The following is a 20,950-nucleotide window of genomic DNA, read 5'->3' as shown; positions in this document are numbered from 1 at the left end:
TCTGACTCAACACAGCCTCCCTAAGCTCTGTTGTTTTGCAGTGGCTGAAAACAGAATCACAGAGAGCAGCAGCCCAGACGTGGGCTCCAGGGGCAGTGAGGAAGACATGGTTTGGAGAGAATGGAAGGGAGAGGGGAAAAACAAGAGAGAAGGCGAAGACAGCTGGGAAAAGAGAATGAAAATATGGTGGCTCTGCAGTCGATAAGAACTGACCCAGGAAAACTGGCAATATCACTCTTGGCACTTTTCCCTCTCTGCTGCTGCCTGCCAACCCGAGTTGTTCTGATTAAAGCACACAGGCAAAAACAATAGAAGAATCAGAGTTTCCCAGAAATGGAAGTAAGCAGCATAATCAGAGTTTTATAAATCTACTCAATAGCTCCTTTCACTTGTTGTTTCTTATTTCCTTTTTAATATAATTGATACATGCAAGAGAATATACAGAAGATATACAGTTATAAATTGCAATAATATTTTGAATACCTAGAAACACACTCCAACCCATGAGCCAGAATATTATCAATCACTTATCTTTATTTGTTTCTTTTCATTCCATTCTTTTGCCTCTCCCTTGGAAATAATCATACCCCTGAATTTTGTTTTAATTCCCTCATTTACCACATACATGCACATATCCCTTCACACCTCCATACATGCTCACATGCTGAAAGAAAACTGTTTAATCAGCTCATCTGTGAACATTTTGAAAAGATATCATATTACATATGATATTACCAGACTTGATTTATTTTACATTGTTTTGAAATTTATCTATGTCATCCTAGATGACTCTGTTTCACTATTTTTCACTGCTGTGTCATATTATTTTATGTGAATTTATTTGTCTATTCTGTTAATAGAATCTGAATGTTTCCAAGTTTTTACTATTGTGAATAGTGTTGCTACAAATATCCTTACACATGTCTCCTAGGGCTCATATGCAAGTGGGTCCCCAAGAAAAATACTTAGAAATAATAGAGTTATAAGGTATACAAATATAAACAAATTTTATAAGAATATATTTATAAATGTAAATATATACATATACATTGGAGTAAATTTATATGAAACAGTAAAGAAATACAGTAATAACAGACAAGGCACTCCTGAAGAAGATCCTCTGTATCTTACCCCACAAGATATAGACTTATTACAAAGTTAAAATAATTGAAAGTGTGGTATTGGTGCAATAGATTATAAACCAATAAAATAAAATTAAAAGTCTAGAAACAGATACCACAATATATTATAGAAGAGGTGTTATAGATCCTGGGAAAAGACAGGGCTAGACAATAAGTGGTATTAGTGTAATTAGTTATCCATTGGAGGAAAAATAATTAATTGGATGTTAACTTGGCATCATATACAAAAATCAGTTCGAGGAAATGAATTCACTGTGAAGGGCACAACTTTAAAACACTTTAGAAGAGATATCTTTCTGACTTTGGGGTGGGGAGGACATATTAAAAGAAATACAAAAATTCCAACCTCACAAAAAAATATTTATAAATTTGACTACATTAAAATCAAGAACTTCTGTTCACTAAAGATATCATATATGGGCCGGATGCAGTGGCTCATACCTGTAATCCCAGCACTTTGAAAGGTCGAGGTGGATGGATCACCTGAGGTCAGGAGTTCGAGACCAGCCTGGCCAAAATGGCGAAACCCTGTCTCTACTGAAAACATAAAAATTAGCTGGGTGTGGTGGCGCGTGCCTGTAGTCCTAGCTACTCAGAAGGCTGAGGCAGGAGAATCGCTTGAACCCTGGAGGCAGAGGTTGCAGTGAGCCCAGATCATGCCATTGTACTCCAGCCTGGGTAACAGAAGAAGACTTCATCTCCAAACAAACAAACAAACAAATAAACAAAAATTAGCTGAGTGAGGTGGCAGATGCCTGTAAACCCCAGCTACTTGGGAAACTGAGGCAGGAGAATCACTTGAACCGGGGCAGTGGAGTTTGCAGTGAGCTGATATCATGCCATTGCACTCCAGCCTAGGCGACATAGTGAGACACCATCTCAAAAAAAAAAAAAAAAAAAAAAAAGACATCATGTATGAAGTAAAAGTACAAGAGACAAACTAAGAAAAATATTTGCAAAATAAATGAGTATAGCTTGATATAAAGAACATATAAAGAACTCTGGAAAATTCATGAAAGCATGACAAAAAAACTCAATAGAAAAATGGACAAAAAGCTTGAAAAGGTATCATAGGAAAATATAAACAACTGTATTAACAATGGAAACACAAATGAAGAAAACAATAAAATTTTATTTCATACTTACTAGATTGGCAAAATTAAGAGGGAAAATGATACCAGTACTTTGGAAAGCAATTTGGCATATTTTGAAAGAAATAAATTCATCTGTAGACCCTAAAACTCAGCATATCCACTATGAGGTGTGTATACAGGATGGCCACCAAGTCTGGCAACACAGATAGGTGCATAATAAACAGTTATTGTTATTACCTCACAGCACATGGTAAAATCGTAGCATGCATATCTCCATACTTTATGGCCACCCTGAGTGTAACCTAGAGAAGCCTTTAGTTCTAGCTAAACAAGGAGATATGCAGAATTCTCATTGTCCTGACTCTTCACCCAGGCTCCTGAGAAACATGCTGTGTCTGTGCTTTTGCAGCTCCCTAGAAAATCTGATGAACTGGTAGAATCTAGGGAGACTCTTTCCCATGAAAAATTCTCTGCTTCCTTGAAGTCCTTCTACGTAACTTCTGAGGGTATCTCTTCCCTGGGTTAGAAACCTTGTTCTAAATCATTCTGTTTCCAGGGTTAGAACTTAAGTAAGGCACTGAGGTACAGACTGGCCTTCATCTATGAAGGACACATCCTCAGGTTTGGGTTCTAGACTAGCAAACATGTCCCGTCACCCAGTTTTCACAGTCAGCATTTTGGGACTACCGAGACTCACCATATCTATCCTAGTTAAGAACAGAGCAACTCCAGAGCAACAGAGCTATTCCACATGTTCCAAGGGCACTTAGATCTTAAGGTCCCCAGTTGAGCATCCACAATGGCACAAGAGAGCGGAGGGAGAGCATCCACAAGGCCCCCTCACCCCTATGCCTCATGGACAGATGGGCAGAGGTGTCAGGCACAGTTCTATGGTGTGTATATTGAAGAAGCCCAATGAGAAGTCAATACTCTTCAGGAATCTTCATATGAATAATGTAAACAACCTCACTTTTATAAATCGATGGTTTCCTGAGTTCTAGCTGATATGGTTTGGCTGCATCCCTACCCAAAATCTCATGTTGAATAGTAATCAGAATTATAATCCTCATATGTTGGGGTAGGGACCTTGTGGGAGGTGATTAGGTCATGCGGGTGGTATCCCATGCTGTTCTCATGATGGTAAGCTGTAAGTGGCATTTCCCCACTCCGCTCTCATTCTCTCTCTTACCGCCCTGTGAAGAGGTGCCTTCTGTCATGATTGTAAGTTTCCTGAGGCCTGCCCAGCCATGTGGAAGTGTGAGTCAATTAAATCTTTTTTCTTTATAAATTACCCAGTCTTGGGTATTTCTTCACTGCAGTGTGAGAATGGACTAATATATTAAGCAAGTAAAATGGATTCATACCATCCCTCCAATCACCTTCAGTAAGAAAAGAGAAGTTTAATTTCCTGTTTGTAATTATATTCATAGCTAATTCTGAAATATTTAGATTTTTTGTAATTTCCAACCATAATGATAAATACAAGAATCTGAAATTATTGAGGTCTTGGTTTGTCAGACAGATATTATTACTGATTATAAAATACTGCAGGACACATGAAGTGTCATTTTAGGAGGAGGAGGAGGACAAGCACATTCTAAGAGTATGTGTTCTAGAGTCAGACTGGCTCTGAATTTACTACCACTTACTGTATAACCTTGGATGAGTCTCAGCTGCAGTGTCTTCATATGTAAAACAAAGATAATAACAGTCTTCACCTCATACGGGTAGTATAAGATAAAACGAGATAATACATGTAAAAGCATAAGTCAGTGTCTGGCACAAGGAAAGAATTTTTTTAAATGAGCTATTCTTAAAATTAATTCTTCATTCCTGATCATTTAGACCACTGTCCATTTCTTCACGTATCTTTGAAACTGTGGATTTTGTTTTAATTCCTCATTAACAGCGAAACTAAAAGAATATAATTTTTATTGCTCTTTAAAAAGAAGCATTTTGTAGATACTGATGAGTTCTTAGAACAAAATGTATGTGCTGACAGTGAGCTTCTGCAAGGCTGTCATTGTGACATATCGGCGTGGTGCATAGCGTGGAGACACAGAGTCAAAGATCAGAGACTAGTTCCCCAAGATGGAGACCATGACTAGAGAAAGATTTCAAACACATAGAATTTTCTTTTTAGAAAGAGATGGGTGTAATATACTACTTCTCAATTGATAAAATGGGAGAGGGTACTAGACAAGGTAGGTGAATTCTTTCACAACAATCCATCACTGAAATAAAAAACGTTTCTTCGACGTTTTTTACCAGAAGGAATATTGTTAAACTTTCCCATGCGATATGAAAAATGGTTTACATCTAATTTCTGAAATGATAAGAAATTAATAAAACTTTAAAAACTCATTCATGCAAATAAACCCAATGATCTCCGTTCCCATAAAGCATCTGAGTCCAGCTAAAACCAATAGTGCTTAGCTACAGAAGATCACAGTCCACTAGTTGAGTTTCATTCATGTTCCACAATCTCTCTCCATGGCCTTCACATTCTTATACATATCGGATGCTGGGCTTCATGGCCTTTCATCAGCTGACTAGCATTTTCATTCCCACAATCTCTGGCACTGCTGCATGAAGCCTATTCTCCATTCTGGAACCTTGCACGATGTTCCCTGCACCCACCAGGACTAATGCACTTAACGGCATGGAAAATCTGACTTCTTTATCCTTCTCCATTAAATGACTGCCCAGGATCCACTTCCTTTATGAAATTATTCTCAAAGAGTTGGATCTAATTTCTATTCTGAATCCCTCCCCCTGCCCATTTCATGCAAGTTTGAATATATCTACATAAACTAAGGCATCCCTCAAAAATGTGAATTCTTTTTGGATGGATTTCCCAAATAAAAATTTCCCATGTCCACGAGAACTCCTACCGGGATAGTGATGAAATGTGGTATGCTGGTAAATACTGATTGATTTATACAATTTCTTTGTTTTTGGTGCTAATATTCAACAAAGGTAAGTAAAGCAGGTTTTTGGCATAAAGAATTTGACTCTGGACCCAAATGATTTAGTTACTAATTCCAGCTCTATTACTTACCACTGTGTTACTCTTTTTAAACCTCAGTGGTTTCATGTGTTAGATGAGAGTAACAAATAGTATCTCCTTAATAGGATGATTTTGAGGATTAATTGGATAACCCATGCAAAGTGCTTTTTAAAAAGGCACGATATGTATCAAGAACTCCATAAACTGTTGTTGTTCTTATCACCATTTATTTATAAGAAAAATATAGCCAGTCATTTTCTGCAGTTTGATTGTAACTAATATAATGGAAGTTACCAAGTTATGAAAGTGTCAGTTTGATCTGAATTTAACCATGTTTCCTCTTCCTCAGAAGTTCCGAAATTATATATGGAGACTGACAGCATAAAAGTAAATTCTTGTTTCTTGTTATATGGATCCCCAAACAATTGGACTTGCCAATACTTTTCCCTCATTTTTGCCCACAAGACAAGTGTAAAGTCACCCATTACCTCCTAGGGGTCAAATCCAGTGGTACCACAATTCCCATTCCATTTGACCTCTCCTGTGTTAGGTTCTGTGGACCCTCCCTTTTCTTCTTCCTTTGTCTTCCAGAACAAATGCCCTGTTGGTTTTCTACCTGTTTTGGGAGTCCAATACGCTTTACTGCCTTGTGAGTGTCTCTTCCCTTTCTTCAAAATAGTGGTGTTCTCTAGATCTCTTTCCTTCTCACTTCATATACTTGCCCTGGGTGATGTCATACTCTCCCAAGATTTCACCAAGCTAATGACTCCACATTTACCTTTTCTGTCACGCCTGAGTCCAGACCCTTATCATTTCTAACCTGGCCCACGGAAATTATCTCTTAAATAGTACCCACTTTAAAATTTCTCCTTCACACGGCCACCAAAATGACCTTCCTAAAGTATGAATCTGACTTTTCATCTTCAAGCTAAAACATTTCAATGATTTTCCTTACCTCACTAGATAAGCTCCTAAAATGTTTAAGCTATCTATCCCTTTTGTGCTTTAATGACCCACAATAAGAAAGTATCTACAAGTTTTTGTTGCTCAGATTACACCCAGTTCAAACTAAAAACTAAGATTTTTGTTAGGATTACTCTTTTGTTCAAATCATTTTCCATTACAAGTTGTTGGACAACCAACAATTTAAAATCTTGTCTTAAAACAAATCAAAATAGGTTCTCAACTCCAGTGAATGAAAATCATTGGATCTCTTAAATTGATATATTTTAAATAAAGGCAATTACATATAATACACACACACACACACACACACACACAGAAACACACACAGTATATATTGGTGCTTTTTTCAAACAGGATATTGAAAGATCTAAGAAAGAATTAAGATTTTTCATGATAGTGAAAGCATATTATATAAATAAATGCACTTAAATACACTTAAAACCAGTCATACCAAAGAAACGAGGTAATAATAAAAACTCACTATTCTACAATTCGGCAGCATTGTCCGAGGGTTTAGAATCTGGATCCATTATAAATTTGTCACCCGTATTATAGAACCACTAAAATAAATCTTTGCTATAAACCAAGGCACATTTGTTGTGAGCTCACATGACCCAGAACCCTCTCTCAATGTGTAGAAACTATGTATAGGGACGTTTAAGAATTCAAGAGAAATTGCTAGGGGAAGACGGGGTGAAGACCTGCTGGGTCAGAAGCGGAAGTTCTGAGTTCTGTCTTGACCATGGCCCTGATCCTCAGAGATGGTAAGATTGAGCCAATTATTTAACTATTCAAGGTGTCTCATCTTCAGAATGAGAGGCTTTAGTTACATAGATCTCTTAGGCCCCTGCCAAGTTTAGAAATGTGAATAGTTAGCTATTGCATACTCACAGAACAGACAAGCCCTCCTAGAACATGCTTTGAGAAGGATCAAGCACCCTGGGTCTCCCAGGTCACTCATAGTCTAAAGACCACTTAAGTGTCCAGATTTAATGGAGCTCCCTCATCCATTTGTACACTTGCAAACCTCCCTTTTGAGGTGCTAAAATCTTAAATTTTCTCACTGTTTTAAACAATGCTGAATATTTTTATATAACATAGCCTGACTTGTCCTAGGCAAAACTCAACAGAAATTTAGCAGTACATTCAACACAAAATCCCTCTGCTGACAGACACAAGTAAAGACACCACCTGACACCTCCTTGGCCTTCAATTGACACACACTAGAAACTCCATAAGAGAAGGAGTGGAGGCATGAACAGTTGTGTAAGTTTAGCATCAGTTTCTTGTGTCGGGTTATAACAGCTGTAGGCAGTTATAAAATCAAGGGTAGATTGACTGTATCAGACAATTGAAGATATCTGCATCATCAGTCATAGTAACTGAACTTTTTTTTCCCCAGTGGAGCTTTAATGTATTGGATGGGATTATCAGCGGACGGATTGCCTTCACCATTTGGGACCACATTTTGATTTATGATGAGCTGCAAGCCAAAGTATGTAAAGTTTGACTCAGGGCACAGTAGCATAATCAAGAAAATATAATGAAAAAAAAAAAAAGAGTCTGCAATCTACAGGGCATTAACTGAAAACTATCCCAGTATTAAGCAACTCTGTTGACATTTGGACACATCTGTTTCAGACTGCTGTCTAGTAAACTTTCCTTTAGGAAGAAAACCCTTGGCATAGTTACTTTTACACCCCTGCCAAATACAGGTAAGGTCCCTCAGAACATATGAAAAAGAATGCAGTGAGCATATCTGCATTATTCAAACTAAAAGAAGCAGGCAATGTGCTTCACATAACTCAAGGCAAGTAATCCACATTCCCTACATCAGAAGTCTGGAACTCACAGAGAAAGACCCAGCAATCCTCTAGTTTGCTTTGATTTGAAGCCTTGTGTTTGTCAGAAGCCTCAGAATTAAGTCAGAAAAATGTAACAACATGTGATATGCTAAAAAAAAAAAATAGACAATTTTCCCAGCCAGCAAGAATCCCAGAAGTATGAGATCCCTCACACAGATCACAGACCCCACGGTCACCTGCAACTTGAGCTCCAAATGTCACTTACCCTATGACAATGCAGGAGATGGCAGTTCCCAAGAAGGCATATGTTAAAATAGATCCTAAGTTTTGAAAAAAGTGTCGCTGGAAAGAAAAAAAAGATATTTAATAGAGTACATCAAAATTTTTCCTAATGCAACAGAAAATAAAAATAAGTGTATGCATTTCACAGGCAAATTTTGGTTTTAGAGCCTCATTCCTGGCCTTATTGTGCTAATAGAGACTTAACTGATTATCATTGCAAAGGACTGGGGGGAAAGGCAAGAAGCAGGGGGGAAAACCTACTGGAAAATGAGTAGGTAGGGATGAGAGAGGCAACTCCCAGAACTAGTTGGACCTGAGAGGGAAGGAGGGAATAGGGCAATGTCTATGCTGGACTCACTGCAATAATGGAAGACAGTTTTCATGAAGTTTTGTTGAAAATGCAACTCCTTTAGCATTTAAAAAATACTAGTCTAAGAGATTTAAGTTGCCTTTTGATTTTGCTGGATCTCTGACTTCTCTTTTATGTCTTCTGAACGTGTTAAAACTAAACTTTAAAAATCGACAACAGCCTGGGTGGGGTTGCTCACGCCTGTAATTCCAACAATTTGGGAGACTGAAGGAAGGAGGATCATTTGAGTACAGGAGGTTGAGGCTGCTGTGAGCCATAATTGTGCCATTGTACTGAGGCCTGGGCAACAGAGGGAGACCCTATCTCAAAAACAAAACAAAACAAATCCCCCAAACCTACAACAATTCACTTTATTTTAATGAGTCAGCCACAAAATGATGCTTAGTATTGGGACTGGGAATGAGGAAGGGTGACCTGAACAAATCCAACCTTCTAAATTTTTTCAACTGCTTGCTTAGGGAAAACTCAGTTCCAGTTTTTTCAGTGGGATCTCAGTAGCCAGACCTGACAGCAAGAGAGAGCCTGGAGTACACACAGGAAAATCAGGTCTGTAGTGAACAAGCTGCCAGGCTGCTGAAGATGACTGTTCAAAGGGAGGGAAGCCCCAGGAATCCCCTAGAAGGGGAGCTGAGCAGCAGAAGAGCAACTATATCACCTCCATATCTCAAAAACCATGTAGGCTGGAGCCTCATTCTGTGGCTCAGAGGATGCCAGCACTTAACCAATTATATGAATCACTAATGTACAAAATGAGCATAGTCAGGCTGTGCTTAAGTATTGTTAGACAAGTGCATAGAAACTGCAAAACTGGACTTCCCTCTCTATGAGCATCAACAGCATCCTTGAATTTTCACTTTAAAGAATAAACAAAGTTAATTAATAAGCAAAGTCTTTGGTTACAATCATCCAGAATAGTGCTGTCCGATAGGAATATAATGCAAGTCACACATTTAAATTATTTTAAATTTTCTAGTAGCTATATTAAAATGCTTTTAAAAGGTGAAACATGTTTTGATATTTTGTTTAATCCAATCTATCCAGAATACTAACGTTTCTACATGAAATTGATATAAAACATTCTGGAGATATTTTACATTCTTTTCATAAATACAGTCTTTAAAATCCAGTGCATATTTTATACTTAATGAACATCTCGATTCAGACAAGTTGCATTTCAAGAGCTCAATAGCAACCTGTGGCCAGCAGCCTGTATTGGACAGAATAGATTTAGAAGGATTCTAGAATTCTAAGCATGTCAGGTTTGAAACTATAACACAAATGTAAGATAAAGATACTCTTACCGAATACAGAAGCCTATCAAAATAACTGTTTCTCATTAGTGCTGGTCTCTACTTAATGATAAAAGAAGAAGATGATCACTATATATTTACCTTCTTTAGACTATATCCTGCATGAAATATAATTGGTGGCAGTAAAACATTGAAGAAGATTTCTGGATCAAATGTCATCTGCCAGAAAGGAAAAAAAGTATAGTTAGAATCATGCTCCTTCAGGTCATTAAAAAAATATGTTTCAAAAAACAGTTATGGTTGCCTTTCCTAAGCCTGTATGAGGCATGCTAACTATTAACTTTGCAGAGATGGAGGTAGAAAAAATGCAAATTTGGAAATTCATAAATACAGTATAACTAAATTCTAAATGTAAAATCGACATACTTCCACATTATAGTTAACAACAACAAAAAAACTCAATGAAATCCCTCTGGAGGAAAATGTCCTTTATTGAAATTAATTATCCCTTCTTCATATTTTAACATATTTTTATTATATATATGTATATATATATAATTTTTTTTTACTTTTGACAAGGATTTATCATCTAAAGTTTTTTGGAAATTGGATCTTCACTTTATTTTTTTCCATTCCAAAATTTAAAACACTTTCCAGACTACATGGAAAAACACACTTGAAATTGAAAATTGATTTTTCTAGTCCTTGTTTACTGGGTTTTACTTAAATGTTAAAATAAACTTGGCCATAAAGCAAGTATAACTTGTATGCAGTACAGTGAAATCAGTTGGAAATTCTTGAATCCAATATCTATCTGCTCTTTGCTGGGTAATCTGAAAATAAAAACTCACTTGATCTCTAAAACTTTCTTGGACTTATTCTCTTATTTCTCTCCTTCTCTTTATCCTTTATTCTTTTCCCTCCCTATTCTCCCCGCCCCTCGCCCCCCCTCCACAGGCATTCATTATTTTATCACTAAGGGCTTCTCACGATTGGATTACTCATCAAAATCAAATGCATGGGTTTCACAACACTAACTTACAATTTTCTTCCCCTTTTAAGCCTGAATTCTTACTCATCTCTCAAGCTGCCTCTCAAAAGTTACTTCCCTGTGATATCTGCCTGATTCGCAGTTCCCAACCGGCCTCTGTCTGTTCCGTGCTTTTTCAGCACTTTGGCCCTCTCTCGTGGCATCTGTGTTTCATCATGTACTTTGAAATTACTGGTTTGTGTTTGACTGTTTCTCTCATTACACTGAGATCGTATTGAGGATCACAGTGATGTCTTAGTCGGCACTACCTTCTCTTCTGCTAGTGCCTAGCACATTGCTCAATGTACATTTGCTCAATTGGAAAAAAAAAAGCCTTACTTTTGAAAGTCAAATGTATTAAAATAGTATGAAGTATACTGACATCACAGGTAAGGATTGTTTAAATAACAATTTTAAAAAGCCAAAGACAAACTTTGCATTTTTCACTCATTTCTGTAGCTAAAAATTAAAACAAGTGAACTCATGGAGGGAAAGAGGAGAATGATGGTTACCAGAGGCTGGGAAGGGTATTATGGGGTGGGGGTGGGTGGGGGACAAGTTGGGATTGTGAATGGGTACAAAACATAGTTAAATAGAATGGATAAGATCTAGTATTTGATACCACAACAAGGTGATTACAGTCAACAGTAACTTACTATACATTTAAAAATAACTGGCCGGGCACGGTGGCTCAAGCCTGTAATCCCAGCACTTTGGGAGGCTGAGGCAGGCGGATCATGAGGTCAGGAGTTTGAGACCAGCCTGGCCAACATGGAGAAACCCCATTTCTACTAAAATACAAAAAATTAGCTGGGCATGGTGGTGGGCACCTGTAATCCCACATACTCGGGAGGCTGAGGCATGAGAATTGCTTGAACCCCAGAGGCAGAGGTTGCAGTGAGCTGAGGTAGAGCCACTGCACTCCAGCCCAGGTGACAGAGCAGGCGAGATTCTATCTCAAGAAAAAAAAGTCAAAAAACTAAAAGAGTATGATTGGAATATGTGTAGCACAAAGAAATAATAGATGCTTGAGGGGATGGATGCCTTCACCACTAAAAACATTTAAAAGCCTCTCTTGGTTTCATGTTTTACTCTGGCTTGGTTAGTGTTGTCAGAGCCTCCCTTCGCCCTTCCTTAACTGGTGCTTCAACTTTGCTCATTTAATTCACGTTTGGAAACGGGAAGGTAGAGGAAGTTGAAGCCACCTAACTCAGCCTGGTTCCCTCTCACAAACCTATTTAGGCACCTTTTGATACCACCTACAAGTTTTCTTGACACCTCCTACAAGCCTTCAGGCAGGTCAGCTATGGTCCTGTCCTTGACCCTGAGCCCTCTGCCACATTCTCAGCTCCCTGCCTGGCTTTGCTCTTACGGTATCTTTTGCCTTTCTAGATCCCCTGATGTCAGTTTATCATGATTCAAACTCATGAGAAGTGGGCTGTGATGGGCTTAGCCCATCTATTCATATCAGGCCTAGGGGTCCCCTGGCAATTGCATGACTATAGATTGGCTGATTTTGGGTAGGTGACAATTCCTTGACCCAGCAGGTATGGGCCCTGGAGTCCACACAAATTCTTCCTTCTGGAGGAAAGGACGTTGTGGCAAGATTTCTCATTTAGTGCCCTATACAGTCGTCTTTGATCATTTAGCATGATTCTCTACATAAAGAAAGAGGGAGCATGATAGAATTTGTCCTAGCTTGCCCTGCTCTTGATCAGCAATGGCCCCATGCCTTCTTGTCTTGATAACTGCTTTACCCATATTACTCTAGTTGTTCCTAATCAGAGGTGAACTTCTTCAGCTAAGAGCACGTCCTTATATTTATTTGTTTCTCCACATACCAACTAGTTTATTACCTGACAGGGGCTGAATACATTTTTCAGCTTCTTAATTGAATGGAGAGGGTGCTGGGGAAGATCTCAGTGTAAAAGCATCCCTCAACTCTCTCAAACCTTTCCTTGGCTTATCCAAAACCAAGATCATATATGAGAGACAGCATACTACCTATGATCAAATACCTCAGAAAAAGAGAGGTTGGCTAGGAGGAAGGAAGACATGCTTTTTTAGCCAGTGCCTATTCTGCCCCAGGCACATCACTGGATGTTTTACGCATGGCATGGCATTTCATTCAGTCCCCACAGGAAAAGGGACAGGGAAGAATTCATCCATTTCACTGGTGTGGTCATGAAGTCATTCATTCCAGACATTGGGAATCAAATGGTGAATAAATCAATTTTACAGAGGAGAAAACTGATGCTTAGAGAGGTTTTGACTTGTCAAGCACAGGCAGCTACTAAATGATGGAGCTGGGATTGTAGACCCAGGATTTGGTCTCCAAAGCCCGCCTATATTTCTTTTACACAATCATGTGCCACATAACAACATTTTAGTCACAATAAATGGCATAAGTGACAGAGATCCCATAATATTATATCACCTTGTTTTGTACCTTTTTTATGTTTAGATACACAAATACCATTTCATTACAACAGCCTGCAGTATTCAGGAAAATACCATGTTGTACAGGTTTGCAACCTAGGAGCAATAGGCTAGACCATATAGCCTAAGTGTGTTATAGGCTAGACCATTTAGGCTTAGGTAAGAACACTATGATTTCATACAAGGAAATCATTTAATGACACATTTCCCATAACATATCATCTTCATTAAATAATGCATAACTGAATGCTCATCACATACTGCAACCTGAGAAACAGGGAAAGTCCCCCCGTATTCTAATATCACAAATCACTGAAGTTTTACTCTGCCTACATTTTACTTTCGTTGGGGGAATTTTTGTGATCAGAGTTGTAAACAAACTAGGTTGTTCATTCTGTGACTTTCGACAATTTACCTCAGGGTCGTTTTCTAAAAATGAGCAGATCCTATCAAATGGGAAAATTCTTTTTTTTTGCAAAATAGTCATAAAGAATCTCTCTGGGCCAGGCCCTTCATCAGACACCAGAAGCACAGTGGGGAACCAAAGTTCCAGCCCTCTGGAGCTTTCCTACTGGTTGTAAAGACAGATTAAGCTACCTATCTGCTTACCTCCTAACTAAACTGACCAAGAATCTTTCTGAGTTGTAGTAAGTACTCTGGGGAAATGACCAAGGGGCTGAGACAGAGAATAACATTAAGGGATAGAGTTTAGGTGGGGTGCCCAGGGAGGGCTCTCCAAGGAAGTGAAATTTGAGCTGATATTCAAAGGCAGAAAAGGGACCAAACAGGAGATGAGTAGAGGAAAGAGGATCCCAGGCAGAGCATAACATGCACGGATATTTGAGATAGAAAACAGCTGAGTGTAGGCCGGGCACAATGGCTCATGCCTGTAATCCCAGCACTTTGGGAAGCCAAGGAGGGTGGATCACTTGAGGTCAGGAGTTAGAGACTAGCCTGGCCAACATGGTGAAATCCTGTCTCTACTAAAAATACAAAAATTAGCCAGGCATGGTGGTGGGTGCCTGTAATCTCAGCTACTAGGGAGCCTGAGGCAGGAGAATTGCTTGAATCTGGGAGGCAAAGGTTGCAGTGCACTGAGATCACGCCATTGCACTCCAGCCTGAACAACAGAGTGAGACTCTGTCTCAAATTAAATAAATAAATAAATAATACACACATACGTAACAAAGAAAGAAAAGAAAGAAAAACAAAACAGCTGTGTATATTCAGAAACCCAAAGGCCAGAGGGACTGGCTAGAGTAGGCAAAAGCCACAGCATGCGGAGACGGGGATGAAGAAGACCAAGGTGGAATTGGGCAGTACTGGGAGGTGATCCTAAATGGAGAAGGTGCTGTAAAGTGCTGGGCAAGGATGAGAGCACATCTAATTGATGCTTTAAGAAAATCACTTGAGTGGCTGCTGCAGAATCCTGATGAGAGAGGATGGTGGCCTGGAGCTGGGGAGAGAAGGCAGTACCCAAGTGTACTCGGGAGAGGGAATGAGCAGTCAACAAGTTAGGTGTTGGGGATAAACAATAGGAATAGGAAAGGGATAAATCACTTCTAAGGTTTTTTTGCTTATGAAGTAAGAAAGCCTAAGGTTAAATGCCTACTAAATCGTAGCTGTTCATTAAATGTTGGTTTCTCTCACTATCACATATTCTACATGTCTAGAAAAATTATATTACTTACTTTATGAATCAGACATGATTAAACTCCAGTCATTTCTTTTGTTACTCTGACTCATTCAGAAACCTGAATAAAAATTTTTTTTGGACTGCAACAATTAACACAGAAGCTAAAAATGATGATCTGCTCATCCTGTATTTAAAACCAATGTATTACATTAATTAATTTTCAGAAAATCAATCTAATTCTACTTTTTGTGTTTTATAATTGATTCTGGGCTGTGGATACATTTGACTTTTGGTGTACAAAGCTTTTAATTATTGTTTTTTTTTCTTTTTTTTTTTGAGATGGAGTTTTACTCTGTTGCCAGGCTGGAGTGCAGTGGCACGATCTTGGCTCACTGAAACCTCCCCCTTCCGGGTTCAAGCCATTCTCCTGCCTCAGCCTTCTGAGTAGGTGAGATCATAGGCATGCGCTACCACACCCAGCTAATTTTTGTATTTTTAGTAGAAACAAGGTTTCACCATGTTGGCCAGGATGGTCATGATCTCTTGACCTCATGATCTGCCTGCCTCGGCCTCCCAAAGTACTGGGATTACAGGCATGAGTCATTGCACACAGCTGCTTGTAATTATATTTTAGAGAGAAGTATCAATGTTTTGATTCTATTTTTACCTCACTGATCTCTGTCTTTTTTTGAGACGGAGTTTCGCTCTTATTACCCAGTCTGGAGTGCAATGGCGCGATCTCGGTTCACCGCAACCTCCGCCCCCTGGGTTCAGGCAATTCTCCTGCCTCAGCCTCCTGAGTAGCTGGGATTACAGGCACGCGCCACCGTGCCCAGCTAATTTTTTTGCATTTTGAGTAGAGACGGGGTTTCACCATGTTGACCAGGATGGTCTCGATCTCTTGACCTCGTGATCCACCCACCTCAGCCTCCCAAAGTGCTGGGATTACAGGCTTGAGCCACCGCGCCCGGCCTGTTTCACTCATTTTTTAAACAAATGTTTATTAAGGCCTAGCTTGCTCTGTATGAGGCACTAGAGATTGTATTTATTACAGGCTTGAGCCACCGCGCCCGGCCCTCTGTCTTTTAATATGTAAAAACTAAGGCACTAAAGAGAAAAACAAATCATTTTATTTCATGATGTAGGTTCCTTCTGTTATATAAATTACTTGGAGTAGTGTTTAAGGGCCTGGTCACTCAGAGGCAAGCTTCCTGCATTCAAATCCTAAGCTGTCATTGACTTGGACGGCTATTTAACCTCTCTGTCCTTCAGTTTGCTCATCTTTACAATGGACATTATAGTCTGGTACCTAATTCTAAGATGGATATAAGAATTGGTGGCTCACGCCTGTAATCCCAACACTTTGGGAGGCCGAGGCAGGTGGATCACGAGGTCAAGAGATCGAGACCATCCTGGTCAACATGGTGAAACCCCATCTCTACTAAAAATACAAAAAAAAATTATCTGGGCATGGTGGCGTGTGCCTGTAATCCCAGCTACTCAGGAGGCTGAGGCAGGAGAATTGCCTGAACCCAGGAGGCAGAGGTTGCAGTGAGCCGAGATTGAGCCATTGCACTCCAGCCTGGGTAACAAGAGTGAAACTGTCTCAAAAAAAAAAAAAAGAATTAAATGAATTAACATTTGTAAAGCCCTCAAAGTATTGCCTGACATCTAGTAAGCACATTGTATTTATTACAAAAGAAAATAAAATATTTGAATAAGTATATTCAAATTATATCACTTGAAGAAACTGCCCTATTGTCAGAAACTCCTAAAGGTTACACAACTGTGCAAAATTTGAGGATAGATCTTAATTTTTCTTTTAAGTTTACTCCTTTCTAAGAGTATCAGGAACACCATTATTGATCTATTTTTATGAGGCTTCTTTGAGAATATATCAATGCATATTTGAAAGTTTTTAGCACAGAGATATATTTCTGAGTGCTTGAGGGATGAAGCAATGCAGCCGCGATCATCTGGAAGACAGAAACACAGTCACACACCCTCCTGGACAGAAAATCCCTCGCATCAGCAGTTTTTCTGCAAAAAATCGGGTTAATCACTCAACCAGAACATTTCAATAATGAGAATGCCCCATTCCCTGCAAGCAGGTTAACTAATATGCTATTGAATTATATTTTCTGGAGCAGCCAGATGAAACTGGCAGGCTGAGAATGGCATGCAGCATGCGAGGATTTATTTGTATACACAAAACAGATTTGTGTTCCTTTCAGACTTGCTGTAAGCTTAGGAACTGCAAAATCAGAGTTCTGGGAGTAACTCCAAACCCAGACAATTTCTCAGAAATGGCTGGATCTGCTGCTGTACTAACCTCCAGATGGGAATTCCACGTGTCATTCTCCCTAGACTTTGTGTCAAATCGTGGCCTCGGAGGTGGGCTGTTTTTAAGCCCCAAATAGTTTAAAAAAATTTTACCGTAACATGAGGAGAAAAAAATCTAAGCAAGGGATGGGTGAGAAAAGTAGAAAGATAAAAATGTTCCAGTTTAAGTCCTTCATTAGCTTTTTAAGATACAAATCTTATGGACAAGCACTGCCTAACAGAACTTTTCGTGATGGTGGAAATGTTTTTCCTTGTACTATACAATACAGTGGCCACTAGCCACATGAGCTATTGAGCACTTGAACTGTAGCTAGTGCAACTGAGGGACTGAATTTTTAACTTTAACGCTGGTGGCTAGTGGCAATTGTAGAGTACCTTTATAGATGGTTACTAGAATTTAAAATTTATACCATTTCCTTTTTAGATGTTTTATGATACTACACAAGGTGTGATAACAGACCTGCACTCTGAGATGGAAATATTATGTATGTCTTATGAAAGCAGTGAGATTTTTAACTATTAAAATTCAATTCTTAAAGATAATATGGGAGAGAGAAAAATATCAATATGTTCACGAGGATGCAGCAAATTTTAAATATTATCTCATATGTCCACCAGTATTGGCTAGCAATGGCCCAGACATATACTTACAGAGATAACTTGAAAACTTCCAAGAGTAGAAATTTAATTTCCAAGTTCATCAGAAGGTTATGGGCCTGAGTATTAAGGAATTCATTGACTCAGTATGACTTATCTGAAATACCATGTTCCACTGAACTATTAAACGAGCACTAAAATAACCGTCCTAGTGAGGGAGGGTGATTTGTATAGTATATTCCCTCCAAAGAGGTCTTTTAAAAACATTTTCTTCAATTCTGACAACATTCCCAAGTGGTAGCTGGCAAATGCAATTATCCCTATTTTCCAGAGACAAGAAGAAATTAATGGCTTACCCAGTGTCAATCAATAAGACAGGACTATCACTGGGAATTGGGTATACATGCATGGGCAAACGAAACATGTGCTTTCCAAGGAAACATGAAGCTAACACAACCATTTTAGGCAAGATTTAGAAGTGTTTGAGAGAAGTTGGAACTAAGAAGTTGGCTTTTGCTATTTTGCAATTGCTGATTTTTTTTTTAGAAAAGTAAAAGTTGTTAACAATAATGTGTTAATTATCTTCAATGCTTGATTCATTAAAAATTTAACTATTCTCTTCTTGCTGCAAAGAACTTGAAGCTATAGAGAGACTGACTCCATGAATAGTCCAAGAAAGGAAAGACGCTGTGTATACAGTATAAGGCACTGGGATGAGCTGTAATTCAGTTTTCTATGACAGGGACACCGTTCTGGGCTTGCTGACCCCCCAGGAAACTTTGGCATATGAGTTGGATTTTGAAGAATGGTTAAGAGTCTATTTGTGGGGCATTGACATGTAGAATCATGTTTTCCTGCCTGCCCTGGATACAGTGGGCCAGAGTTCCCCAAACCACAGAGAACACTGGTAGCTTCCTGGGATTTCAGTTACAGTTGGTAGCAAGGAATTTAAAATATTAAAATTTATGTAGATATATTAAAAAAGTGAAATTAAAAATCTGTATCCATTTTTAATACAAATAGGAGACTTTAAAGGAAATATCTTGGCACAGGCAGCTTTGGGTCACATGTAGAGACAGTTCAAGTGTGTGTGTTTCTTTTCCTCTGCCCTAAGTTATGCTTTGGTTTGAGAACCACCAGAGTGAGAGAAAAAAGAATTCTCTCAGAAAACCTAATGAAAATATACCACATACTAGTTAGATGATCTTGGTCTATTTACTTAACCTCTCTGAGCCTCAGTTTCCTTATTTGTACTATGAGCATGAAAATGCCCACTTCCTAGTTGCTTCTGAGGATTATATGTAATAATGAATTTAAAGGGTTCTGCTTGGTACCCAGCCCTATTTTTCAAGAAGTGTTCACTGGCCTGGCATAGTAGCTCAATCCTATAATCTCAGCACTTTGGGAGGCCAGGGAGGGCAGATCACTTGAGGCCAGGAGTTCGAGACCATCCTGGTCAACATGGCAAACCCAGTCTCTACTGAAAGAAAAAAAAAAGTTAGCCAGGCACTTGGGAGTCTGAGGCATGAGAATCATGTGAACCCGGGAGGCAGAGGTTGCAGTGAGCCAGGATCACACCACTGTGCTCCAGCCTGGGCAAGAGAGAGAGGACAGAGAGAGATCTTATCTTAAAAAAAAAAAAAACAGTGTTTACTAGTTCACTAGATCTGAATCTAAATGAAAGAAAATATTGACACAATGGTTTGAGGATAGGAGGTACAAGGAACACTTGGGGAACAGAAATAGACAATGTCGGGTTCCTAAGGAATGGAGGGGAAGGTAAAGCCCAACCGGAGGATACAAGCGAGATTGTGGGCCTCCCTCAGAGCCATTGGATTCAACTATACTTACTCAAACATGCTGAGATATTTTACACAAGCAGAATTAAATGATAAGATGGCTATTTGGAGAATAATTTGTATGACTCCAAAGAAGGGTAATTTAGTAGTAGCTATCAAAGTGCTGTTTATATCATTTGATTCAGCAACACCTCACCTGAGGATTTATGCTGCAGATATGCTTACACATGTGTGAAATAATATAATCACAAGAGTATTTATTGCAGATGAAATAATGGAAGAAACAAAGCATTGAGCATGACTGGACCATGGACTAGTTAAATAAATTGCGGTATAATGCTTAAATACACCTGTTAGAAAAGCTGAGGAAACTGCTTGCCCATGAACGAATATGACTGTGCTCTAAAATGCATTGTCAAGTCAAAAAAGCAAGGTGCAGACGGCATGTCTGGCATGTATAACAGAAATCTCTATGGCCTTACTACATTCATTTCCTTTTTGTCCTGGTCAGACATGTAGACTACATTTCCTTGCAGTCAGATGGGACCATATGACTGAGTTCAGACCAACTGAATATGGACGGAAATGATATTTATCACTTTCTAGTCCCTAAAAATCCCCCAGATTTTCCATGCTTTATTCCTTCCTTCCTTTTTCAGCTCATGAGAGCATTCAGCAGCAGTTGTGAATCCCTAGAGACTAACAGAGACACTCGATTAAAGGAAGTCGGAGCCATGAATGGCTCCAGGAAAGGAACCCAGTGCCCCGTCATTGATCCAAAAAGCCACACTGGATTGAGACATGCACAAGAAATAAACATTTATTACATTAAGCCGCTGAGATTTGATGGTATTTTATTAAAGTATTTGGCCTATCTTGTGATTTCTGATTACTTTTTTATTTATTTATTTATTTATTTTTTAGTTTTTTAAATTTTTTATTGGATTTTAGGTTTTGGGGTACATGAGCAGAGCATGCAAGACAGTTGCGTAGGAACACACATGGCAGTGTGCTTTTCTTTTCTTCTCCCCTTCACCCACATTTGGCATTTCTCCCCAGGCTATCTGATTACTTTTTTAAAAGAGAAGGGCATAAAATATTTACCTGTGTATAGAAAGAATAACTATTGGTTGCTTTGGGGAAGGCTGGGGAGAACTTGGTGGCAGGAAGAAGGGGGTTTGGCTGAA

At 38.9% G+C, this 20,950-nt stretch overlaps 1 protein-coding gene across 1 annotated transcript in view; it reads right to left on the bottom strand.

Moving 5' to 3' along the window:
• SLC9A9 (solute carrier family 9 member A9) overlaps nucleotides 1–20,950 on the bottom strand; it is a 588,021-nt gene that overhangs the window by 533,579 nt on the left and 33,492 nt on the right. The window contains exons 3-4 of the mRNA XM_002759520.7: nucleotides 10,061–10,138; nucleotides 8,283–8,359 (exon numbers count right to left, since the gene is read on the bottom strand). Of these exons, the coding sequence (XP_002759566.1) occupies nucleotides 8,283–8,359; nucleotides 10,061–10,138 (155 nt within the window). The remainder of the gene's footprint in view (nucleotides 1–8,282; nucleotides 8,360–10,060; nucleotides 10,139–20,950) is intronic.

This window comes from Callithrix jacchus, chromosome 17 (assembly GCF_049354715.1).
Source record: "Callithrix jacchus isolate 240 chromosome 17, calJac240_pri, whole genome shotgun sequence".
Lineage (NCBI taxonomy): Eukaryota > Metazoa > Chordata > Mammalia > Primates > Cebidae > Callithrix > Callithrix jacchus.
Note: the sequence above shows the minus strand (reverse complement) of the source record. Positions and strands in the feature narration are given on the sequence as shown.